The sequence below is a fragment of the Cinclus cinclus genome, chromosome 6 (assembly GCF_963662255.1).
Source record: "Cinclus cinclus chromosome 6, bCinCin1.1, whole genome shotgun sequence".
In the NCBI taxonomy this organism is placed as follows: domain Eukaryota; kingdom Metazoa; phylum Chordata; class Aves; order Passeriformes; family Cinclidae; genus Cinclus; species Cinclus cinclus.
The window spans coordinates 10298972-10325856 of NC_085051.1; the positions used below are offsets into that span (position 1 = coordinate 10298972).

The 26885-nt window shown below is 49.0% G+C and overlaps 1 protein-coding gene across 1 annotated transcript; it reads right to left on the bottom strand.

Annotated features, from left to right (window-relative positions):
- Positions 1-1556: 1556 nt before the first annotated feature.
- On the bottom strand, positions 1557-26885 carry CCDC9B (coiled-coil domain containing 9B). The gene is made up of 14 exons (XM_062495738.1): positions 26856-26885; positions 21322-21375; positions 18924-19037; positions 18425-18529; positions 17646-17708; positions 17094-17255; positions 13759-13908; positions 7867-7941; positions 5778-5962; positions 4396-4457; positions 3843-3896; positions 3318-3423; positions 2663-2720; positions 1557-2336 (listed from the first exon to the last, which is right to left on the bottom strand). Exons 2-14 carry the CDS (start codon positions 21340-21342, stop codon positions 1557-1559), a joined length of 1935 nt encoding a protein of 644 aa, XP_062351722.1. The 5' UTR covers positions 21343-21375; positions 26856-26885.

Sequence of the window (26885 nt, forward strand, 5' to 3'; positions counted from 1 at the left end):
ATCACAAAGTACAGATGTTTCCAGCTGTTACAGATACCTGCTGAGCTCTGAAGTGGACTCAGGGCCCTATTACCAAACCATGGGAATCTCCATCGCCGAGATGAAAATGGACTACTCTAATTTATTGTTTCCTCTTAGTTGGTATCTAATTAAAGTTATCCTGGGTAAGCAAAGTAGTCATTAATTCCTTCATCCTCTAATTTGGTGGGAATTTTGGTAAATTGGAGAGGCGTGGCTGGACAATAATCTCCCACTAAGTCCATCCAGGTGTTTCATAACATTCTCCTAAATGCTGTTGGAATTAATTTCCCTCACTTGAAGGAATTTTAGTTCAAACATAGAACTAGCTCCTGCTGGTTCTTGACGTTTTGTCTTTTTGAAATCACTATGACGCTTGCACTTCTCCCTGCCTTTTATGTGGATTGGATTATAGGGAAAGTCTTTGTTAGCAGCTTAGCCACTTCATCCCTAAGCTCATTTGTACCTCTGGGAGGAATACTGAGCAGCACAGGGGAACACATTGCTGTGTAGGGTCTGCAGAAAAGCTTCTGGAATCCTGGAAAGGCACTTGGTGGGGGGATCTCCCTGCCTGGCTCTGAGGAACTCATTGCCTCAAGTACTTACTTATGGAACAGAGCTGCTGTCTGTTACTGTGAAGGAGAGAGGCAGGAGTATCCCGAGAGCCACTCCCATGTTAGGCAAACTGGACTGTGTTCTGAAAATGCTCATCTCTGTTTGGTGTGATGTCCTGCTCTGTGGGACACTGCCTGGAAAAACACACCTTGCAAAGAGTCCCCACCCCCTCTCCTTTCCCCTTCCTCCTAATTTCTACCTTAACTTTGTGCTTGTTATCCTTTGTACCTTGTCCTGGCTTTGCATTTGCCTTGATGGAAGAAAATTGTTTGTGTAAAACATGGAGCATTGCTCCATAATCGGCTCTGTTCTCCCTCCCTTCTGTTTGGTTCATGGGCCTTTGCACCAGGAATCATCTCACCTTGTGTATTTATATACTGCCCAGCACATCAGTGTTACCATCTGTAATTCAAAGTGTAGCACTCACAGACCTTCTACTGGGAAGAGAATCCCACATACAATCAAACTTCTCCCAAGCTCTGCCCACGAGGCGGGCCCCTGTGGCTTTGCAAGTGTTTTGGGGAAGGACCACACTGACCTCAAGTTGTGATCACCCCAGAGGCAGAAATAAACTCATCCCACTGAGGTTATTCCTCCCATCCTTTCTAAGGTCACAGTTTCCCAGGAATAGATCAGTATGTGCTGTAACTAATGTGTGTCATCAACCAACTTCAGCAGCCCAATTTTCTGTTTAAATTTTTCTGTCTGACTTTCCATTCCTTCCCTGCCCACTCCAGGACAGGCCTTTGGGATCCACAGATTTAATTACCTTAGAGATCCATAGCACTGCTAATGAACATTTCTGAACAGTTATCTGGTATGATGCCATTGTACCACAGAAAATGGAGTTGTGGCCCTGTACTATGGCTGAGAGCAATAATAAGATGACTCACCTTACATCTCAGGCAAGCCGGTGCAATCTGCTAGTTGTGAGTGTCCCCACTGTCCTTGTCCTTGCAGTCCTCAGGCTGGTCCCCTTCCCCAGACTGGGATTTTGCCGTGTCCTGCTCAGGCAAAACAGTCTTGTCAGAGCTGGCTTTCCCTGGGGGTGAAGGCTCAGGGTGTTCAGTGCCTTCAGCATCTTGACTTCCTTTCAGTGCAAGTGCCTGTCCCTCAAGAGCAGTGGTTTGGGTCACTTCTTCCCCTCCTTTGCTCACCAGCTGTCCTTGATCTGCATCCAGTCTGTCTCCTGCTCCTTCCTCGAGCTTTCCTCCGTGGCTGTTGGAAGCGTTTTCAGAGGACTCCTGTTCCGAAGCTGCCTGTATCTCCAATCCAGCTCCATCTCCATTTGCTCCCACAGGCAGTGACAAGGTCTCCTCACTGCCAGGCCCAGTGCCTTGCACAGTGCTCTGAAGGCTGCTCTTTGAAGCAGTGCTGACAGTGCCCTCTTCCTGGGAGATGTCAGCAGTGCCAGGCTTCCCGTTGGCATCTTCCCCACCACTTTCCTTGCTTGGCTTGGGCCCTGGCTCTGAGTCCCCGGTGTTGGCCACAGACACCTCTGTGCTGCAGCCCATCGCTCCCCTCTGCTCCTCCTTCTGGCCATTCTGGGCAGGCTGGACCTTCCCACTTCGCAGCCGCTGTGAGGAGGAGGCCCCGTGATCCTGGAGGCTTGGCTGTTTCCCCTTTTCCTCCAGCTCAGCTGTGCAGTTGTCTTCCACCCCCTCATCACCTCTGCTCTTCCGCCTGTCCACACCAAGGCTCTTCTGAGAAACAAAGGAAGTATTAAGTTCAGCCCATAAGAATACCAGTATATTGTATTTCTTGTCTGTGATGGCTCTGGAAACCTGAGGGAAAAGGATGTGGGGGGAGAAGTGTTCAGGGACCAGAACAGGTGAGGTGGTTGTGCTGATAGAGGGTCAGTGTAAGCAGTGAAGCTGCTGTCACACCAGGCCATGTTGAGGAGGACAGTGATGAGGACAGTTACCCAAAAACAGTGGTCTCCCAGCTCTGAAATGGCTTCAGTTCCAATTTTCCTGATACTGCACATGTTGAGAAGACTCAGCTTCCAGCCTGCAACCCAGGAACTCACCTGGCCATCAAGGTCATCCTTCAGAAGAGACATGTCCTCGCCTTCTTTTGCATCCCATCTGTCAAGAAAAAGTAATCAGTATTTAGGACTTGAAGATCTTACAAAGACAGTGTCCCTTGCCTGACACCCATATAGGTGTCATATAGGGATACCATATGGGGATTCCTTCCAGGGCCATGTATTCCTTGTCTGAGCCCCTTGTTCAGGCCTATCCAGAGACATTCATTTGAGACCACTAAATCTTAATGAACTGGTTGTTGTAATTCTAATTGTAATGAACACATAAACTCCAATTACCAGAACAGACAGTTGAGTCAGGCTAAGAAGATAGAGTTTGCTTGTGCTGATGCCTGTCACAGTCTGGTCCTGCTTGCCTGACAGTGCCCAAGTGTCCCAGGTCTCCACAACAGCAGACACAGAGGCAGATACTGAAGGCTAAAATTACTTTGAAGTAGCTTGGAAGTCAGAGAGACTATTTACAAAGGCCTGCAGTGATGGGACAAGGGCCAACGGCTTCCCACTGACAAAGGGCAGCGTTAGGTGGGATATACTTCCATGTGAGGGTGGTGAAGCCCTGGCACAGGTTGCCTCTCTGTAATTAGGCAGGGAGTAAGACACGGACATGCACACCATGGCAGTGCTGCCAGCTCCTCACCTTCTGGCTCTGCCTGTCAGTCTGTCCTTCCCCTTGGCTCGGCTGCTCACAGCAGGCACTCCTTTCGGACCAGGGTCGCTCACATGCACTCCATGATGTCCTCCACCTAGAAACAGATTGGAAATTCCATGCAAAAGCTGGCAGAAGCAGCTGATGGACCACTGAACAGGCCAACACCCTTTTATCCTTAGAAAGGACCTGTGAGGTGGGAAGCCTTTGAAGCTGTGTGCATACTGCACATGTATTTTCTAAAGTAATAAAGACAAATCAATAATTGAGGGTGTTTCTTGTGTGTGTTTTTTTTTATTCCAATTCTAACTTTGAATCTTATTCCTTGGATACAGTATCACTTGTGCTGTTTTTGGAAGACCTCTCCCCTGCACACAGCTATGAGAGCAGCCATGTGATGTGTTCCAAAAGGCTCTCCAAATCAGCAAGCGTCTGGAGAGAACACTGTCCCTGAGGGATTATCAGAGGTGCTGCCATTTAGTGGGATGACATAACACAATCCTGTGGTTTACTCACCTCTCCCATCTGCAGGAAAGGACCTGTGCTGGAATTTCCTTGAATTCCTTCCCCCTGCAAGGACACAAGAAAGGATGCACCAAAGTCAGTACGTGTCTGTAATGGACAGGCAGCAAAAAGCCTGATGTTCAAATAGGGCATCATGAGGGAAAGGTTTGTTTTGCCAGTCCATCTCCTGAGAAACAGGAGTCAGGATGGACTTATGCTAGTAAAGAAGCCAGCATGTGCCATAGGGATCAGAGATGATGTGCTCTGGAATAGGATTGCCTCTTAAACGAGTGTGTGGGAAAGGAGGCAGGGCTGAGCCTCCACACTGTGTTGTACCAGAAGCCACTGCTCTCGCTGGGAAGGTCCAAAGCTCTAGCACCCAACTGCTCAAATCCCATCCCCCGAGCCCTCTGCCCAGCAGGGAGGGCTGAGCCCCCAGCTCAGAGGTGTTTGCCCAGGAAAGCAGAGCTTCGCAGCTGACAGCCACAGCAGCTGCTGCGGCACTGGGATGTGCACAATCAGCGTTCGCTAGCGTCAGGACAGAGTCTAGGTGTCCCTTGCCAACCTTTCTTATTGCTGGGATTATCCAAGGCTGGCTCCCCATCCTTAACAAAGTCCTCTTCAAACCTGCAGGTTAAAAACAGGCATTGTCAGACCTGACCATCCTCCTCCAGTGTGCAAAGCGTGGGCAGGAGCCCTTGGCACAACGCAAGCTCCAGCCTTTGGCCCTTCTGCACCTGCCCACAGGCAAACCTATGCAGGTTTCTCAGCAGCAGCTGAAGCTGCATATGCTAACTGAGGCTGTGAGGCTGTTCTACCTCAAACAAGAACCTCTAAAACCTTTACATCAGTACCCATATGTATACATTAAATTTTAAGAACATCCTATAGATGTAGTGTATCTGTACTACACTCATGCAGCTTCTCAAGCTTCTGAACACAATCTGAAGCAGCTTCAGGACTTGTCACCTAAAATGAGGCCGTTTGGTTTGCTTCTAGTCCTGCTGGTTTTATAGTATGGATTTCCTCTTAAAAATGGATTTTGGAAAAAACAGTAGGGCTCAGGACTGTCTAGACATCAACATTAAACATTAAGTCAATTCACCCCTAATTATTGGGGTCTCAGCAACTGAAATTTGATGTGTTTGGTTCCATTCCTCAGCCAAAGGGTTGTCCCACCTACCTGTCCTGTACAAACTGTTTCATCACCAAACCTTTATAACAGCCCCTATCTGTACACCCTACCAGAAGTTTATCCAGCTACATGTGCCAAGTCATCCTCCAAAGCTCTCTAGCTGGTGTGACCCAGCTGAACCAACACAGTCAGAGGGACACTGATTAAGGCAGGGACGTGTCCAGCCCCATTCCCAGCTGTCCCACATTGCTGTTCTCAGCATTGTCCCTGTATGACATAGGTGCCTTTTGAAGTGACCCCCTTGCCCTGCAGTGCCCAAACAGGCTCAGTTTATGGGGGGGGGAGGATTTAGGCATGTTGGGTTCTACTGTGCTTGAAAAGCACAAACAAACAGGGGCAGTGAGGGAACCTGTGGACTAGCAATGCAAGTTCGTCCATCCATGTTTCTGGAAGAGCAACTGTACCCTCCTGCCACTGGATTTATTCATGTGGAAATGGAGAGGATCCTCCAGGTGCACACTGAGCCTTGGTTCATGCTCCCCTCCCTCCTGCAGTCCATATCCTGGGTGGACCAAAGGCAGGCAGTCTTTGTCAGCACATGGTATCCCCTCTCAGGAGAGCTCATATCAGGAAGAAAATATGAGAATCATTCTGATACCAGATCCCACTTATGGGCATGGTCTGGGGAGGAAGAGGCAGCAGTGTGGATTTGGTCAGGCACATGACAGCATGGGATTGATAAGTATCTGCACAAGATCCCACCACTGGCTTTAGGTTGCAGGCAAAATACCCTGGGACAGGGAAGGACCTACATGTACTCTGACTTCTCCACATCCCAAGCCCGTCGCCACTCGCCCTTGGCATTCTTGTGACGTGCCAGACGCTCCAGGTCAATCTGGTCTCGCTCCCTCTTCCAGCGGATGTACTCCGAGCGCTCCCGACCAGTCATGGGGAAACTCAGGTCTCCAGGGCTCTTCTGGACTGGCTTCCCACTATCCTGGTGGAGGGAGAAGAGCTTCTGGTTACTAAAGCTGTCTGAAACAGCTGCATTCAGGGTACTTTGTACTGTCACCACCACAAGTGCTCAGGAATATTTGAAAACAACTTGGGACAAGGTCAACTCCTTTCTCTGAAGAGATGTGTGCACACCAGGACTCTGCTTTACCCAAAGCCTAAATACACTGGGGCTGTTTGGCTCTACAGAAGGGAAAACTGAGGAACCTTTGCTAAGGTTTACTTATGTTCACTTAGAGTCAGTTCCTGGAGTGCTTGCAACATCTCTCAACAGGGTTTGAATGATGAGTCCCCCAACCTTAAGACTTTGGGATACATAAATGAAAATTATGCCTGTGAAATCCTTCAAAATGAGAAGGCAGGGAAGGAAGCCAGCCTTCTGTGACCACCAGGCATCCCTAGGAGCCCACAGTCACAGAGCTGGGGCCAACCCCATGCCCTAGAGCAGCATTCCCAGAGCAAAGGGGCTCTTTACCTTCACTGCTGTCAGGCTCTTGGTTTATCACTCCTCACGACAGACTGGTTAAGGGCTGACACTGCTCAAAAATTTAAAGCTTAATGGAAAGACAGTTCAGAGCTGATGGAGCATGTGGGGGGAAAGTAGCCCAGCTGTCAGGTTAATGGATGAGGTGGAAGCAGGAGCCGACAGGCTGTGGTGTGTTGTCAAGCAACAGTGTGTAGGGAATAGCTTACTGCAGAGCTGAGTCCTGGGGTGCTAATTAGCAGTGGATAATTAATCACCTCATACATGTGTCCTTCCACACCAGCCACCCTCACACCTTCCCCAAAGAGAAATTAACTCCTCAGCCTTGCACTGTAGGTAAGAGAAGCAGCAGGAAGAAGGGACTGAAAGCCCTGTTACCAAGGTGACCCACCTGTGTGGGCTAGAGCTGGGGTGGCACCAATTGCTCCTTCCTTCCTCAGCTGGCAGGAGCTGGGGACCTGATACCGTGTCCCCAAGGAGGGAGAGATGAAGTCCACAGAAAGGCAAGGCACAGCAGTGCAAGCACTGTCCCTCAGCTGGGGCACAGCCTGGGAATGCTCCCCACTGCTTCCCTTCACAAGGTAAGGCACAGTGGGTCCTGCCAGGATGGATCCTGATGCATCCATAAAGCCAACAGCCAGGGAAGGACTGAGGCTGATGCCCGTGCTCTCTTGTGGGCAGAGGCAGAAATGGCTGGGGGCCCATGGAGAAGGAGAAGCAGGTCCCTCACCTCAATAACAGCGTAGCTGAGGTTAGCTGGACCACAGGCTATTGTGTTCCCCTTTCCTGCTCTGGGGGGCTCAGCTGGAATTAGTGTTTAAGAGCCCATCTGTGTCCTCCTAATGAATCACACTGAGGTGGGGTTATTCTATTTGTGCTCCATTAATTAAAGCATCTGCAGGCTCGAGGGAGCCAGCATGTCTCCAGGCTTTGCATTAAACAGTCAGTGGGAAGGCCTGTGCTTTAATTTACCTCCATCCTACTCAGCTCCTGCTGAAATGAGGAGCTCTAGCTAATACAGCCTTAGCTTTTCAATGCACAAGGAAATGGTTTTGGGAGAGGAACCAGCCAAAACTGTGCTGCCACAGAGGTCAGCATGTTACCCTTCCTAACATCCTCATGGCTGTGTGAAGGGCTTGAGCAGCCACAGCAAGGTGTGGAGGCAGGTCCCTGTCACCTTCCCAGTCCTGCTTGCTCCAGGTGTGTCAGCTGCTCAGCAAAGCTTTGGATGATAAGAGCAATGAACAGTGGGAGTCATGTCAGAACACAATGCTGCTTTACAGAATTACAGGATGGTTTGGGTCTGAAGAGACCTCAGAGGTCATCTTCCTTTAGGACTATGGTGGGGAGGTACATTCTACTGGTTTCCTCTTCCAAGACAAAGGGACCTGGGCCCTACTTACCTTCCGGCTGTGCTCAGTTTCTGGGCCTCTGTCACTGTCTGATCTCCTCTTCTCTGCTGTTCTCCGCTCTTCTCCCTGCAAGAGAATGCACGCAGGAATTATTTCAAGGATTAAGCAAGGATTTCTGGCAGGGGAATCAGGACTTGAACCTATTCCGACCAGAACATGTAAGAACTTCTCAGAAAAGATCAGCAAAAGGTGAATGATTATTTCTGGGGCCCCAAATCAAACTGATGCAGACAGAGAAGTCAGAAAGCAAGGAGTGTATGAGAAAAGCATTCCCACAGGTCCCTCCTTCTCCCAGGCTGGAAGCAGAGTGGTGTCCTGCCTGGTCCTGTTTCTTTCCAAGGTAGACCAAGTTTCAGGTATCTTTACAGATTTGGGTCATTTTAGTATTCCACAGTACAAGATCTGGGAGCCTATCTGAGGTGCAGCTACAACCCAGCATGGAGAAACTAGGAGTGATTTTACTCCCTGGCAAACATAGCATCCTTCTACCAGGGTCCATCCGTGCTCCCATGGGGTTTATCCATGCTGCCACCAGACTAGCAAGCTCTGCTCTGGTGTTGATATTCCCCTGCCTGGTATGAGGTGACAATCAGCATCTGTTTCTTAGTGAGCTACGGACACCAAACATGGGCCAAGCCAGGGGTTCTCTGTCCCCATATGGAATGAATAACAGAGACAGAGCCATGTCAGAGGCCAGGGTGGGATTGCAGTGGGTGTTAACAAAACAGTCTGCAGAGCATAAGATCTTTTAGGAAAGGCTTCCTGCCTGGTTGGACAGCTACAGGGCTGGACCTGTGGGGGGCTGAGCTTGTCCTGCTGCCATTTTGCAGTGCCAAGCAGAACTGAAACACAAAGAGGAATGTGGCAGCACGAACTGCCAGCTCAGCCCTTCCAGAAAGCGGCAGCAAGGCAAGGTCCAGCCCAGGCTGGAAAGAGGACTTTTATTTCATGCATTCACCAGACACAGCTTTAGTTTTACAGGGGAAACTTGGTATATCAGTCTTGATACCTGCAGCTCTGCCCAGTCTCCTAAGGCAACTCATGCTGCTGCAGCTTGTTCTCATGTACCCCATGGAATCATGCAGAGAATGAGCTGGGGACACATTTTTTGGGAGATTGCCCACACATGCTAAATCTGAGGCAGGTGGGAAGTGAGGCAATACAGCTCATGGACTGTCACTGTACTTGGTGCATGACAGCTTCACTGGTCTGACTGGTAGCTCCAGCAGAGATGGAGGTTTGTTCAGATTCTTGGAAACAAGGAAAATGTTAGCTGTATTGTACTGGGATTTCTCAGAGAGGACTTGGGAAAAATGCAGAGGGGTCTGTGCACAAAGAAGCTGTCCCTCACCATATCCTACCTGTCGCAAAAGGGATATGGTGAAAAATGACACTGGGGATTTATGCTGCTGTGAAAACTTACATGACTAAAAAACGCTCCCCCTGGACACAAAGTCACCTGCTCTGGCAGCCCTGTTTGAAGAACTCTGTAGTGAGAGATTGAATGAGTCTCTGCAGTCCCAAACTGAGCATTTATAGAGAGATTAAACAGCAGAAATATGGAAAGTTTGCTCTCCCAGAGCTTTGCATCCCAGGGCCTGTCCCATTTGGAATGCTCGCTCAATCAATGCCCACCACAAACCTGGGTCACAGAGACACTGCAGAACCCTCCATCCTGTTACACCCTCATTGCAAGTCAGCTGCCTTTTGCCTTAGTCTGCTTCTATTTTTGCTTCTTAGAGGGCACTGTGGAAAATGGAGAAGACCACAAAAATGTAGTTCTTTTGTATCAGGACAGCAGGTCTGAGCTGTGCAGAGAGAGAACAGTCAGCTTGGCTCTTGCACTGGCTTCAGGAGCAGAATTCCCTGCTGTCCTGCTGCCCCAGTAATGCGGTTCCTGTTACCACACACCCAGGCCAAGAAGGAGCAAAACATGTTTTTCTTTTCTTTCTTCCTCTCTGCCCCCAAAATTAAGAAAAATGACATGGATATTATCATTCCTAGTGTAACTATTCCTGTAGAGCAGGACGACACAAAAGCCTGAAGCAGTCAAGGAAGATGATGATTGTTTATCCTGAGGTTTCTGCCAAGATTTCTCAGTCCAGAACGGCCCAGGGTGGGGCCCAGGGTGAGGCAGAGCCTGCTCCGAACCAGTCCTGGGATCCCAAATGCTTTCTGCCACTGGGTCTTTCTGACTCCCTGGCACACATATTCTCAGCTAATGTTGCTGTGCAGTAGTGACAATACTGATACCATTATCCAGCCAAGCACTGGTTTGTATTAGCTGTTCTCCAGAAGCTTTGACAGGCTTCCACATCTCTGGGCTAGTTCAATGCCTTCTTTTTTTAAAAAAATAAGGACTCTCAGATGAATTAAACAAACCTTTTGGTACCCACTTCTCCAGGCACGTGTCAGCACCACAACTGGCATTTCTTCTTGAAGAAATGAGGAGATTTTTGCAGGAGCTTATGGCTGTTTTTCTAGTGTTCAGATTCCCCACTGGGCAGGATTTTTGAAACTAGTACATGAGAGGATTTTTTTTTTATAACTCTTTTGAAAAATCTGCCTCCTTAATTGTGCTGCCTGAAGGGAGCTAAAGACTTTTCAGCCACCCTCTCTGCCTATTTTCCCCTCCCATCTGCAATGTAAAAGCAAGTTTTTCTCCTGGCACAGGTTTGGTTCCTCTCCTCTGCAAGCACCAAGTCCAACTCCTCTGTGTTGGTCCCTGAAAGCAGCTTTTGTGTCTCTTGATTACAGTCATTTCTGATACACCATCCTGGGCAACTCTGTTAATAAAAGGACAATTTAAAAGCCCTGAAGCTCTATCAACTGCCCATTTAAAAGATGATTTGTAACCTGTTAATTAACCATTGTGCTCCACTGGTCCTGGGCTGCTGGCTCCCAGCTCTAATGTACTAATGAGCCTGAAACACTGCCAAAGAATGGAGTGGCTTTTTAGGGCTAAAAATGAAGGATTATCTCCAGCCCTACATGCAGGAGAGCCCTGAGGCAGGATTAGGGGCAGCCAGGCAGAGATGGGTCCCAGAGGTGGCACTTCCAAGCCAGCAGCAGCACTGGAGGTTGTGAAGCTGCACCAGTAGAGCAATGGCCTCTGCAAGGAGACAGGATAATTTGGTCCCTCCAGCCCCGTGGACTAACAGAGAGTGAAAGAGTCTTTCTACTTTATGGCACCAGGGCTGTCTCAGAAAAGGAGATCATGAAAGCATCTTTTTTCCCTTGCATTTCCTCTTTGGCAGCTCCTGCCCCAGCTGTGCTGCAGTCTGGGACTTACAGCGTGGCGCTAGCCAGAAGCACCATGGGCAGCAAGAATGACAGTAGCTTTCTTCTTTGGGTTTTTTTTTTGTTTGTTTGTTTGTTTGTTTTGTTTTGTTTTGTTTTTCTTCATTGAATTTCATCATGAATAAAAATAGAGAAAATATGTGGTAACAAGGACACCCATCAAATACTCTAATAGGATAAATTTGACAAGTGCACAAAGGAGGAAGCAAATTTAACAGCAGCCAGGCTACTGGAGAGGAAGTGATGGATGTGATTCTTTCTCCTAGGCCTTTGTTGGAACAACAAAAGAACAGTGAACCAGTTGGGGCACAAGGTAAAAAGGCCCAAAGGATGAACCATGCTGGGGTTAATGAGAGACTGAAAGTTAATCCTTGGATCGGGGGTCCCAGCTCAGGTCCTATCACACAGCTACCCAGCCAACACCACTGACACCCCACCAAGCTCTCCAGCAGCTGATTGATTTGGGAATGAAAATGAAGTTTCTCTTTTAACAACTGATTAAAGGATAGAAGAGAAAAAGTGGCAAAAAAATGGTGGTTTCCATGGCAGAAGATTAGCAGGAGTGTGCCACTGGAACATATGCTGTTCAACATGCTCATAAATGGTCTGGAAAAGGAGCTGAAGAGAGGGATGACAGTTTGCTGATGACACTAAATCATCCAGGGCAAAGAATGTAATTTGCCCGGAAAGAGCTGCGAAAGATCTCTTGACATTGAATGCCTGCATCATAAAATTACAGCTGAAATTCAATATCAGTAATACAAAATAACTCACATAGAGAAAAATGTTCCTTCTTGTATACACACATACAGTAATGAGTCCTGAGCTATGATTAACAGTCAGGAATGAAATGTTGGTGTTACTGTGACTAGTTCTCTGGAAATGTTAGCTCAATTATTTAGGAAAAAAAAAAAGGAAAAAAAAATGCAAACTTGTTGGGAGAAGAATAGAGAACAAGCCAGAACATTGTTATGTCACTGAGTACATCCTGGAGAGCCCACAGCTGGAATACATGCAGTTCTGGTCTGCTTGTACTGAAAGAATATGGTAAAAATAACAAAAGCACAAATGGGGACAATGAGAATGATCAGAAATAAAGAACAGTCCTCAGCAGACAAGTCTAAATAGGGACAATCTCTTAAGTTACATGAGTTAGCTGAAGGGAGACGTGAAACGGGTCAATAAAATCATTTGTGCTGTGGGAAGTGACCAGAGAATGATCTATTCACTACTTTCCCTGATGCAGGAACATCAAATGGAGCTTTCAGGGAACAAGGCTGAACCAGTCTGGGATTCTAAGCTTCGATGATTCTGTGGCTTTAGTCAGTGCAGCCTTAGGCCTGCCCTCATACACATTCTGAATCCAGATGCTTTGATGCCAGCATGAGCAAGGTACTGCCAAAAACACATATATGGATGCTCAGCCTCAAATTTCTTATTCCATAATGAAAGCAGGTGAGAGATGAGCTTCCAGGGCAGTCCATACACTTAAAGAGGGCACAGGATCTAAAGCCAACATCCAGGCACTCCTCCTGCTGCTCTCTCCTAGTACAGCCCCAACCCTGACAACCTCAGAGACAAGTGCTTAAACAGCCTCAGCAGAGAGCAGAAGAATCACTTGCCTGACACATTAGAGAAATACATTTGACAACCTCAAGGGCAGGAATAGCACAGTTAGGTCATTCCCATTACATCCAGGAGTGCTGGTGATGCCTGGATTGAAGAAGTGATGTCTGTCATGGCATGGGCACTTCTGAGGTTACCAGCGGCTCAATCAGGCAGCTCATTTGAGGTTTAATGGCATTCAAAACGCTGCTTGGCAGCCATGAGAAAGGGGCACCAGGGCTCTTGGAGCCTAGGTAAGCCCTGGGGAAGAGGAGAAGCTGAAGATGAGCGTGGGTAGTAGCACCAAATTTCAGAGAGGGGCTGCAGATTTCTCCCAGCATTCCTGGGTATGTTTGGTAGCTACTCCAAGTGTTGTTTTCCTACACAGCCTTTGCTGACCCTGTTTGCTGCTTGCATTCTTCCTTATCTGTGAAAACTCACAAAGAGGAAAATAGCACATGCCTCTGTGTGTGTAAAGAGAAAGGTATTTGTAAAGAAGTATTTGAAATATGTTTCAAAGATCAACAAAGCTCAGCCAACTCACTCAGCAGGTGATGGCTGGGCACAGCAGGATGTGGTTCAGAGGCAGATATTGCCCAGCTCTGTTAACGTTTAAGTCACGCAGTGAGTCAGAAGGACACTGCTCCTGTCTCAGTCTGCTGTGTGGCTCCAAAGAGAAGCTGGTGAGAGAGGAGCTGAGATTCATGCCCCATATCTGGCGGTGTTTTCATCAACCCTTCCAAAGCAGCATCTGTTTGTGAACCCACTGTGTTTAGGAGGCTTCTAGCTTTAGCTAGGATCACAGGGGAGGGAAAAGATCATGGCTTTCTTCTTTCACAGGGATGGAAGGCAGAGATATGGATATAAGCTGCACTAATAACACAGTGCCTCCCAACATCCTGTGGCTGGTCCCTCCTCATGCCAGCAGAAGTGGATGCCATGGATAGGTTACAGGCCAGTCACTAGCACTGTACTTACCTTTTCCTTGTTATCCATGGTGATGGCAATCTGCATCCTCCTTCCCCGTCGGAAAGCCACCAAATGGTCCATCTCCTCCTCGCTCAGGTCTGGCACTCGGCCCGGGCCGGGGAAGCTCTCGGCACGTTTCTCACTGACGATCCTCTTGCCCTGGAAGGCACAGGCTGAGGTAAGGACACTTCCATTAGCCCTCCTAGGAGAGCGGCCATCCCAAACTGCAAAGGATTTTGGGCTGGCAGAACAGAAAATGAGCTGAACAGTCCCCTTGTCTTATAAAGTTGCCACCCCACTCTAAGGGATCTGTGATACTACAGAGGTGTGTTTAGCTGAGCACAACATTGGCATGGTGGGATTTGCCCTGCTTGGATAATCTGCAGCATGAACACTGAGGGATTGTTTTATTTTAAGCTTGCATCTGTGTCTTTGAAACAAATGTGAGGTTGCCCCCGCCCCACACAACATGTCCCAGTAAAATGTGAGGCCATCTTGGAGCATAAGCCTAGAAGATGGAAAAGAAGGGAGGAATTTTGTTCTTTCTCTCCAACTGAGTCCATATAGTAGTTAATCCCCTGAAGTGTATTAGCACTTGATAATTTATCATTCCACAGTCAGTGTGTGTTCATATTTCTGGAATTACTTATTCAGCAGTGGAATACTTAAGAAAAATTATATATAAACTCTTTGAGCAAGGGCAGTTTACCCCTCTCAGATATTATTTACAGCTGTCTGTATCAGTGTCATGACATCACTACACGGATTTACATCTGGTTCTTATTTTGTTAGTGATCTTTGTTGCTGGCTGATGTACTGCCAGTGCCCTCAGCCATCAATTCCACAAAATGAGCATATATTTTGTACAAAAATACATATTTTTTCTCATTTAAAAGTATCATCTTTCAGGTCAGTCATGTGTCTTTTTATTTTTGCCTTATAAGGAAATGAGAGACTTAATAAGACATCTCCATCTGATCTTTTTCTCTTCTCTTCATCCATATGAAGTCTGCTCAACTTCACCAGGGATGAAGGAAGCTCAGCAGCTTCCCTCTTTAAAGGATGGTGCATTTTACTCTGTTTTTCACCTTGGGCTTTCACATTTACTGGAATCTTGATTTAAAAGGTACTCAAAATCTCCAAGGAAACTTCAGTGAAACTTGTGAACTCTTTGTTGCTACGAAATTGTTTTTAAAAACAAAAAGCACACCCAGACCTCTGCTTTGCAGGGAATACTTGCAATCAGGGCCTTTGTCAGGACATGTGATACCAAGAAGCCTCACATTAACCTCATTTTCTCTCGGCTGTGCCAGGAATGCAGATGTTAGTGTGGAGGGAGCCTTGCTGTGCACAGCCTCCGTCAGCATGACCTTTTTTATGGCTTCTCAGTCATCGAGCTTCCTAGCACATGATAAATGTTTTAGGAGACACTGGAGTATTTCCAGCAGCAGAACCTCAGTCTCTTGTTTATTCACCTTTCACATCTGTGTGATTTTGTTGTTTCAGCAGAGATAGTTCTTGAGTCAGCCTGATGCAGGGGAGAGGAGTGGTCCCTGCTCTGCCTGTCCTGTCAGTCCCAGAGGAACAGGCACAGTGGGAACCTTGTTATATATTCCCTTGGGGATTTCTAGCTCTGCTTTTGGGTTCAGTAATTCTAGGCTGTACTGCTGAGGTTAGAGCCTGAACTGGAGACTGGCCTGGCTCTGCCCTACCCAGAGCATTGGTACAAGGTGTTTGACATTCTACTTAACATAATTTTTTATTAAGAAGGTAAGACCAGAGATGGTTTAGAAGGTAACAGCAAGCTATTAATCCACAACTTGTTCATCAAACATTTATTCATCTTAAGTCAACAGCTGTTCCCTAGACCTCTTCAGTGTTTAGGTGTTGATGGCTCATCCTTTAGACACATAACAGGGTCACAGACACCTCTTGCCTGGGAGGTCTGGCACTGGGAGGATATTTGAAGGTGACTTCATCACTTGCTGTCTGAGAAAGTCCCTCATGAGACCCAACACAAAGAACCTTGTGCCCAAGAACCTCGAGCACAACAGAAGCCTCAAAGAGAATCACTGGATTACAGGGAGGTGACACCATCCCTGGGCCACTGGATGTAAGCCTTTAAACCCTGCATTTATTGAGCAATGACAAGGAAAACTCAAGAGGAAATACAGGAAACAGCTATTTAATAGAACTATGGTAGCTAGACACATCCAGGCTGGGAGACCACCTGATTTTCTGTGTAATACCCTTTGCCCTCCCTCCCTTTACCATTCCTCTCCTTTCTTCCCTCCTTCCCTCCCTCCCCATTTTGCTTCTGGCTAAGCTGCCTTGCCTGCAGGCACATTCTGTTCAATGTGTCTGCTGACATGTGTCTTCTTTCCTTGTTTCCTATTTTAACAGTCTGGGTGATCTCCCAGCCTGCTCATCCCACATTGGGAAATCCTGGTCCTTGGTGCCCCAGCTCCCAGAGTGAGAGATGTCGTATGAGGAGAGCATCCGTGCAGAGCCAACAGGGACAGAGAGCAGGGTCACAGCCACAGTGCCTGGCAGAGCCAACTCCTCCCCTCCACAGGGCTTGTCCTGGGTCATTCCCTGCCTGACAGACATCTGGGACTCTGGCACCAGCTTTTTAACTTAGTCAGAACTACACCACTCCCCTTACAGAGACACTGTAAGGTGAGACCTGCCCATCTCATGTCTGAGGCATGCCCCAGATTGCAGAGGCAGTGTTAAAAATACTCATCCGAGGTGTGCCAAGAAAAAGGACAGGGGAACAAAGGAAACCCCTGGTTTTCTGTCCAGTTTGTGCAGCTTTCCAGCTGGCTTTCCTTTGGGGAGTCTTGCTTGACTGTGATTTAGATTACTGAGGATTGGATGCGAGTGGTTTTCTGCACAGAGGAAGAGCTCTGGTGCTGGCACCTTGCAGTGGTAACAGGAGGGATGGTGGTGCCTCATTCAGTGACACCAGTGTCACCAAGCAAGTCCATCTTTCCAGGCACAGAAACACAGTTTAACACCAGAGTGGCAATAACGTGACTGATCCCTCAGAAAGGGAACTGGCTACACATGGCTGGGTGGAAGGTGTTGCTGAGTTGGTTAGCAAGACCTGAGGGCTGATTCCTGGGAATAAGATACAGAGAGCACAGAGAGCAATAAGATATAGCATGTGGTAGCTCTGAGGTTGTGCTGAAGAACTATGAAATGAGAGGAAACAAACAGTTAAGGGAACTATTCCCTTTGAATGTGGCATGCTGGACAGAAGGATCAAATGAGAGGCAGAACAGAAGACCCTTTGTAAATCAAGAGGCTGCATTGTAAGAGCAATCCTCTTCCCCACTCACCTTTGCTTTGTTGTCCATGGTAACAGCCAGCTGCATCCTCTTCCCCATCCTGAATGTGAACATATGATCTGCTTCCTCCTCCTCCTCTTCCTCACTGCCAATGCCGAATCCAGGGCTTGTAGGACAGGGGCTTCCCCATTTCTCACTCACCACCCTTTTGTCCTGGAAAACGAACCACTTCCATTAGCAAATCCAGGCCCTCAACTCAGGGATGTGATTCCCTTCCCCAAACACACCTTCACACAAGCAGGGAGGCAGCTACAGAACAGAGAGCCCTTGCCCCCAGGAAGTTCTCTGTGCCCGGCACACTGCCCTGACATTCCTGGGGAACAAGGGACTTGTTGTCTGCTCAGCAGCAAAACCCACAAGGACAGCAGGGCTGAAAAATCCTTTGCACTTACAAATCTGACATTTCAGACTAAAATGCCAGAGTTATGGGAAAGAAATGTCATCCTCATCTCTTTTTGCAGCACACTGAGTCAGCTTGGGAAAGCCTAAGTCCTGCTGGAGGTGGCCTTGGAAGCCAAGTGGATGGCTGAGAGTGGTGCTCACCATCGAGAGGGCTGGGCTATCTTGTCCATAGTGTTCAGTCTGGGTAATTGCATCTTTCAGGTCCTGTATGAGAGAAAAATGTGTGCAGCAGCGCACCCCGAGAGAGGCGAGGGCCGTGGCCGGGGTGGGAAGGGAGCAACACGCTGGCCTGGATCCAACAACCCGGAGTGCTGAAAGCAGGGTGGGCTGGCTCAGCAGGCTCTGCATGAACTCTGGAAGAGGAGTTCATCAAGGGGTTAAGGCACGACTGGCTTCCCAAGCCCCACGCTGCCAGGATGGGTGGACAGAGCTTATCAGATTTGGTCCAGTTAGGAAGGAAACCTGGAACTCACAGCCTCTGGCCCTGGGCCACTTCTTCTGCTCACTCCCAAAGCCTAAGGAGACCATAAGTTTTCCCAGCCTATGGCATTCTCAGAGGCACCCCTGTTGCCTCCAGTGACACACACAAACACACACACCTGATACCCTCTGCCTACATATTTGCAGTGATGCCAAACCTGGGACCTGTCCAAGGCCGAGCGTGCCTGTTCGCACGTCCAGACATCTGCCAGTTATCTCTTTGTGCATAGGTAAAGGACCTGGGCATGGCTGGAAATGTATGTGCAGCACCCTAAATCACTCTGGTCACACACCTCTGCAGAATTTATCCACAGTTTTTAGGGCTTAGGAGCTATTTCCTGTGCCTCAAAGAAGTTTGTTGTGGATGGTCTCTTTCAGAAATGCCACTGTAGCAGCAGCAGAACTGGAGTGAGAGCTGGTGAAGGAGAGACACCACTTACGTTGTGAGCTTTGGTGATGGTAATAGTGAGTCCATCCTGCCTGGGCCTCCTGGAGGTAACAGCCATTCCCTCCTGTTCTGCTCGCTTTTTGTCCTCCTCTATTTCCTGAAACACAGATATCCCCTTACCACAAGCCTGTACCTGGATGCTGTTCACCTTCCTGTTTACTTCTGCTAAACAGACCCACCTCCAAGAGGGAGTGGACCAAATTGTGCCCCAGTTATGGGGTGCAGACAGAGGAAGTGAAGTGGGTGAGGAGATGCTGCAGCAGTGTGGCAAATGTCAGTGTCTGTTCTCCAAAGCAACTCAAGAATTGTAGTTAAAGGCTAAGCTAAAGGCTAAGCCAAAGGCAGAGCTCTACCCACCTGTTCTGAGAGCTTCCAATATAAACGTGGTATCTATATAAGATAGTCATTATGACTGTGATGACAATCTTCTTTACACTGTGAGTTGAGTACTGCAAATCAGAGCTGGGGAAGGTAAGGACCTGCAGACTCACCTGGTACCTTCGTATCAGCGCTTCATTCTTTTTCCGCAAAGCCAAGATTTTCTTATCAAGTTCAACATCTTTCTGCTCTTTCTTCCTTAAGACAGCATCATCCACAGCAGCATCCTGGAAACAGAAGGAGCAAAGACCTTCTCAGTCATCACACCAAGAGGATGAAACCTAGTCCTTCTGTCTGGACTGGGTGGGAAGTGAAAGAGCCTTTCCCCACCACATCTCCCTGACTTTTTCCTGACAGAATTGACCTTTCCTTTTCTTGAAATTTCTGTTCAGCAATGAGGTAGTTTGAGCAAAGCACTGCTGCCCCACTTCGATGGCTGTCAGTCGCCTCCAGAGTTAACATCCTGCTTATCTTAACATCCGTATGCAGTGCACGGCCCTCACCTGTGCGTGTTCTCCGGCATGGAGAAGATGTGCTGGGTGTCAGACATCAGTGAGGGAAAGGCAGCAGAATCTGCTCATGACACAGACTGCAGCTCCTGTACCAGCCCATCTCCACTGGCATCCCCAGAGAGGGGTATCTGATATCTAATCTGACAGCCCCTGCCACGGGTTGCTCTGCCAGGACATAGGCAAGCATGTGTGTCCAGGTGGGACAAGAGGAACATTTAAACTGCCTCCACACATTCTTCTGCTGGACAATGGGATTTTGTCAAGATCTGTGGGAAAACAAATGGCTTTTCCATTGCCATCCATCATCGGGTATGTGACAGGTGAGCAGATTGCCTTTGTGGGTGGATACAGTACCATGGGCATTTTGCAAGGCTGATTAAAGCCAAATTCGGTGTTTACCTGAACAGAAGCCATTCTGGGAGCACTAAATTGGCAGGTTTGCTGTTTACCGAGCTCTGGGGTGTTGGCTGCTGAGGGTGGGATCAAAGTGGTGCATGCCCTCAAACACACCCTTTTCATCTTCAGATTCTTTTGAAGGGGAACTGGCAGAGCTGCCGGCTTGAGAAAAATTTTTAAATTCCTGCAGAGGCTGTATTTGTGCTCTTCTCTTTTCAAAGCAAAAAAAATGAAAAAGGCCGGTCAGGCTGTTCACCCTCTGCCCATTTGTCAGCATTTTGTCTATGCTGAAAGACGGCTGGTGCCGGGGGGAGGGGGGTCCTTCCATTTCCAGCTGGAAACAAGTCACTGGAAGGAAAGTTTGCTGGTTTTCAGCACTTCTTCTCCCTTTTATTAACGAAGCCATTTATGTGTTTCTCTCTGGACAACCTGTTTCAGCAAATGCTGGGAACTGCGGGCGAGAGGCGGTTGCTCGCCAGCACACCCGGGCCCTACGGCCGAAGCTCTGGGCAGCGTGTGGAGCCCACGCTCAGCTCCCAGGGGCTCACCCATTGTACACTTCAGCCCAGTCAGCGTTTGCTCGTCAGCTGCGGCCCCGAGCCAGCCGATAACAGGGGGCCGTGCCCTCTCCTCCGTTTCTGGAACGAACCCGCTGCCCCAGCCCGTGCTGAAGCTGATGCTCAGAGTGGAAAGTGGCTCCACCGTGCCGTCCCCAGAGTAAAGCTCTTCCGGGGGGACCCAAGGTGCCCGTATGTCACCGCGACAGAGAGTTATAAATGGCTTTGGCAGAACAAACGTGCGATGGCTTTGAATCAGCAATCAGCTGAACCCAAAGCCTCCCCAAGAGCAGGACATAGGCACGGAATGAGAGGCCTCATTCTATTGCAAATTAAAATGTTACAAAAGGAGAAAATGGAAAGCTATCGGCTTCAGGCTTCAGTTAAATGACGACATGCCGTGGTGTCACAGCCCTCCTCCTAAGTGGCACACACACTGGCTACGCAGCTCCTTGGGGGCTGGAGGGACACCTCGCTCCAGACTGCCCCTGCGAGCAGTGCTTTCCCGCACACTTCTATGATCGCCTGCTTCTGCAGCGAGACCTCAGAGACAGCAGGGTTGGTAAAGTGTGAAAGGCGGGAGGTGGGGGGAGGGAAGGGGGACAGCAGCGGCCCGTACTAACGCTCTTCTGCGTAAGCAAATGTATCCGCTCTTTTTAAGAAATATCCTCTTCCTTGACAGCTGCAGCTGAAACCCTCTCCATCATAGACACCATCCAGCACTGCCTGCGTTTCTGTTTGTTATCTGCCTCCCGGGAGGCACCTTGTCCTGAGCCAGCCACCGCAACCTACCCCTGCGAGGGATGTAAACCCCGGCACCCAAAATGCGCGCCCCCAGCACCACCCCCCCCCCCCCCCCCCCCCCGCGGTGCGGTACGGCTCGTTCTCTCCCCGTGCCTGCTGGCAGCCAGGCGAGGCAAGAAAACAAAGCGACAGCCACCGAAAGGCCACCCTGAAGGAAGCGAGTGCAAGTCCTTGCGTGGCCTTTTGGGGTGAGGGACCCCAGCGCCCCCGCCCCTCCCAGGCCCCGCGCAGGCAGCACTCACAGCTCGGTGCATGTTGGACATCGGCGGCGGAGCCCGGCGGATTCCAGAGCAGAGCTAAAAGAGGAGAGCCATCAGACGGCCTTTCTCAGCACTGGTTGCACAGCATACAAGATCATGTTTTGATTACAAAAGCCTCGTCTGGGCTCCCAGCCAAGAGCACTGGCTGCCTAATATACCAAGCACAGACAGGGTTTGGAGTGCCTGTGTCCTCCTCTCCAATCTCACACTCTTTTTAAAAGAAACACTCCCCCTTTTCCCCCCTCCTGACTCCTTTTAACTTCCTGATGCCACAAACCCTGGTTCAAAGTGGGAAAAGCCGGCTGAACAATGACGGATGGATCAGGCAAACAGCTTGGCTTCGCTGCGTGGCCATTCACAGGGTCGTGTTGTTTGTTATGCATGGCTGGCTCCACGCCTGGTGGGGCCGGGAAATATCTGGGGTCCTGGATGTCTTGTGAGGGTGAGTGTGTGCACTAGCCTGCATGGGAAAACATGGGTCAGATTTGCCTTTTTCTGTTTAATTTCAGTATTCTCAGGGAATGATTTCCCCACTGTTAAAGTGGGCCTTTCTTTCAGGAAGGAACAGAAGAGTGCTCTGGGGTGGGCATCACCAGCTGGCAGCAGGACTAGCAGGAAGCACACAGTCAAAGCAGAGGGACTCCTATAAGTCCCTGTCTGAAAGGTGCCAAAACAACCCTCAGAAGAGTCACAAGTAGCAGTGGGGCTTTGAGGGAATACCATTCAGTTGCTGCATCTTGGGTCACCACATGAACCCTTACCTCACCACAAAATATCCTGAGTTGGAGGGACCTAGAGGATCATCCAGCCCAACTCCTGGCTCTGCCCAGACACCACAACAATCCTACCCTGTGCCTGAGAGCATTGTTCAAACCCTCCTTGAGCTCTGGCAGCTTTGGGGCCATGACCATTCCCTGGGGAGCCTGCTCAGTGCCTGACCACCCTCTGGGTGAAAGAACCTTTTCCAGATATCCATCCTAACCCTCCCACAACACAGCTCCAGCTGTTCCCTCGGCTCCTATTCCTGGTCACAGAGATCAGAGATTGGAGCTGCCTCCCTGCTGCCCCTTGTGAGGAAGCTGCAGACCCCGATGAGTCTCCTCCAGGCTGAACAAACCTCAGCCATGCATCCTGGCCCTGTGCTACCTTCTCCCTCAGCACAGACTGGCTGCCCTCTCCCTCTATCCCAAGGGACACAGATCAAGTGTGAGGCAAACAGGCAAGGGAAGCACACCAGGGAATGTTCTGTTGTCCAAAGACTGATGCACAGCCCAACCCTAATGTGGGACCTGCTAGCCTAACCTACCTGCTAACCTAATGTTAAGAAAACCAAGCTGGTCCACTGCTGGCCACTGTCCACTCTAAGACCTTTGAGCAGGTCAACTCTTCACAAAATCCAAGAAGTCTCACCTGAAACCCGGAGTGGTTTAAGGGAAACCTGCCAAAGACATTGCAGAACTCAGAATCTGGTCCTTTCTCTGAGCATGCTTGGGCTGTTGGACATCATAGCTAAGGCACTAAGGGGCTGGAAGCACAGCTTAGCAAAAGCTCTTGGAGGGACAGACTGACCAATATTAATTAGTACCTACCCAATGATGAAAGGAAATTGAAACCATTTCCAAGGTAGTGCTTTTGGATTCAGGCTTGATGAAGGAAATGAAGACTCAACTGTGAAACAGAAAACTGGGGAAAAGACACAAGAGCTTAGCTAGAGCCCAAGCACTTGTCAAGAGTTTTGTGGTGGACACAGCTGTGCAGGAGATGCAGAGTCATGTGGAGTTTTACTTTGGCCTAGGAATGCAGGGGAACTGTGAGATGGCACTGCCTTGGTTTTCCAAGCTGGCACACTCTCTTGTGAGGGTGGAGTGATAACCCATTTTCAATTGGGCTGGTGGCCTCAGGGACAAGGTCATCCAGGGCCTGGGTTGAGTCAGGGAGTCACTGTTCATGGAAATTCTTTATCCAGCACTGCTGCATTAACCTGTTTGTGTGGTGGTCATGTCTCTGGCCTCAAGAAGACCGCACATTATGTGGATGCCGAGCTTCAGGTTAAAACAGAAACCATTACCCCAAATTCCAAGGCCGGGTTCTGTGCGCAGTGCAGGGTGAACACCATGTGCAGCTGGGTCCACTGTGCTGCCCATGTCATGCTCAAATTATCAAGGCTTAAGCCAAGTGCTCACAAGGAATTTCTCCAGATTTCACCAAACCTCACATCCTATGTCCCTGCCATTCCTGGCCAAGTTCTTCCAGCAATGAGCAGTGCCATGAACAGGGATGGAGATCCCTAAAATACCTTTGCCTGTGCTGATGTCACTGGAGAGCTGCATTTCCCTCCAGGGCAGTGTTGGATGCTCCTGACCTCAATACAAAGAGCTGTTATGTCTCAGCTGTCCTTTACCATGTCTGAGTAGCACAAATGACAAGCACCTACTTCTGTATTATCATCTGAGATCAATGGGAATTCTCAGTGAACACTGCAGACACAGAAACCCAGGGGCAAAGGGGACCAGCCAAGAGAGCAGCATCTGCAGCTGCAGCAGTGAGGCAAAACAGGCTGGTTTGGGGACCTGCTTGTGCCCTTGGGACAGTCAGAGGAAAAAACAGAACTCTATAAATTTGCCAAAATTTGTGGGGTTATGAATATGCACATACATTTAATTATTCCAAGCACTGTGGCCAGAAAGGGCTGCAGTAACACCACAGGTGTTCCCAGTAAAAAACTGTCAAAACCCCTGATTTTCTCTAAAGTGCAGTGTCAATCCCAAAACTGGCAGTGCCTTCCTGTAAGGTCTGTGCCTACATCAAGCTATGGGCAATCCTTCTGGACCATCATCCAGGAACTGTGCATTCCAGTACCTAGAGGTTTGCTTTTGGGAAGGAGAGGGGCCAGGGGAAGTTCCTAGTCTCCTGCTCTAGTGAGCAGGGTGTGCTGGATGCATGACTTTTTGGGAGCCCTGCAGGACTTAAGGACACACTGAATCCTGTTCACACCAGCACTCCACCTGGGTGGCTGCAGAACAACAATCCTGCTCTCTCCAGCCATTGGTGCCAGTGCTTCCCACATGTAGCAGCTTGACAGAGTACTTCAGGCAGCGAGTGTATTCTGCATCCATGTGCAACCGGAAGGACATCTGGAGAGCCAGCCTCATTATTCACTCAGCAATTTCACCACACCTAGAGTTACTGTCTTTATTGTTTATAATCCCAGAAGACCTTTAATAGGTGGGTTGGTCTAATTCTGGGCTCTTTTGTGCTCTGGCTGGTGTCGTCTCTGAAACTGCTCAGTACAGTGGGCACATGTAGTGCACCCAGGCTGGCTCTATGGTTTTTGCTTCATGGATCCATCAGCTCTTGCTAACCTCAGGCTGCCCCTGAAGGAGCAGTCCCTGGGCTGGACAGCAGCTTCCTTCAGGAAAGCCTGGAAGCTGGAGGAATCAAGAGGATATAAAGGAGGTTTTGCTCCATTGCCCTGCTCAGCTGACTGTCCTTAAGCACAGCCTCCAGCTGCCTACTTGGAGTCCTGACTCTCCACTCAGGGCAAAATTTGCTGGAAATTTTTCTGTGGCCAAGGAAGTAAAGCAGGGCAATGTCCTCTCCATTTTGTGCTTGTGACAGCGAAATAGTCCCTTTCTCTAATTGTGTGCTGTAAGACCTTTCAGTTTTGGCACAAAGAACCATCCCTGACAGAAGCCTGACATCTCCCTGCTCCAGGACAGCCCTCAGCAGCTGGCACAAAGTTTTGCCCCGTATTTTATCGGTAAGACTCTGTCTCTGTCTTACACAGAGACTGAAGGATAGAATCTGATTCTTCAAGAAATGCAAAACCTGCCTGCCCCGAGAAGCATTCCTGGCATCCCTTCATCCACCCTTCCACCAGCAGGAACTGCTTTGGCTTGAAACCCTCCCTCCTTCTGCACCCTGTGAAACTCCTCCAGAGCCACTCAGTCCCATGCTGCCACTTTTCCCGAGTGCATTTCACCCAGCCTTATCCTGGCTCCTCTCCATTTTTTGCATGACCGCTATCGAGTCAACAGATGGCACTCGGGAACTGCTGGGAGGATCTGGGAGGCAGCTGCCAAAAGCCCACTGAGGGAGCTGAAGCCTGGCTGATCTGAGAGGCTGTTTTTGTATTATGTGTCAGGACTGCAGATAAGGCACAGGGCCGAGTCTCAAGGCACGGCTGTGTGCAGCGATGTGCTACCCGAGGCTCCTGTGCTGAACCAGCAATCCTTTTCCAGGCCTTGGATAGAGGGAGGGATGGGAACATAGTGTATCAAAGAAGAGTTCCTGAAGGCCTGGAGGCATACTTCCTATCAAACTAACAGCAAACTTCCCCACAATAAGGCAATTACTCTTGTGTCCCTTGCTCCCCCAGCTCTGGTCCCTCAAGCAGATGCACTGCAGGATTAAAAAGGGGATGAGGTGTTTCCTCCAACCAGGACAAAGGTCAGCATACTTCCTAGACTGGGAGGAAGGACCAGGCAGGAACCTTAAAGGGGCTTTAGCTGGAGATCAAAGGGCTGCTGAGACATTTGTTTTGAAATGGACCAATGTACAATTAAAATTAAAACTGCCAAAGACAGTTAAAGGATGTAATGGCAGCTTGGTCCTGCTTAAAAGCAGTAAGGATCATAGCTACCTGTTGATACTACCCACAGGGATACCAATCATGGCACAGCACAGAAACATCTCAGGATGTGCAGAACAGCCCTCTTCCTGTTTGGAACAAGACATCCCTCTTTTCCCTCTCCCTGTTCATCCTGCAAAGTCCTGCCTCAAGTCCTGTGGGTGAGTTCTGTGCATACCTGTATTTAATGCCATCTTGAAAATGCCATGATCTTGTCAGCTCTCCCAATATTTTCTGTTCCTGAAAACTTGTCATTCCAGTGTAAGACCTCTGAAGTGGTCATAGGCTGAGCAAATGAAAAATCCATCTGTCCACTTTGTTTTTCCCACTTGCAGACACACTGAGCAGGGACAAATACAGGTTTGCTGACCTTGTTCACTACCCAGCCTTCAGATGTAGGACACAGGACCCAGCCTTGGAAAGGTGTGAGGTTGTGGAAAGTGGCCAGGACAGCCAGTCAGGCAGGTTTTGTCTTTTATGGAAATGTAGTCCCTGGAGAAAGCATGGAATGCTGCAGACAGCAACTTGTTTGCCCTGTCATCAGCAGGAGCCCAGGGAGGTTCCCCATTCCAGCCCATGGCTTCAGCCCAGATCTAGGAGGACACAGACAGCCCAGTGGCTCGGGCTTACAAACTGCAAATGAGCAGCCAGGACCCACATTGCTCTTGACATGGTCACAGGCCCTTTCTGAACTTCAAACAGTCAAAATTATTCCATGTATGGCTGCTTTGGGGCTACACGAATGGTAGTGACCCACTTTCAGTCTGATGCAAGAAAAAAGAGGCAAATTCGGTGCCTCTTATCCCAGCCAAACTCCATTAAAGTCTAACAAACCATCTCATTTCCCTTTGCCAGCAGAACTGAAAAGCAAGTTCCAGAGACCAACCTTGGCTCCAGGGTCTGAACTGGACTGAAG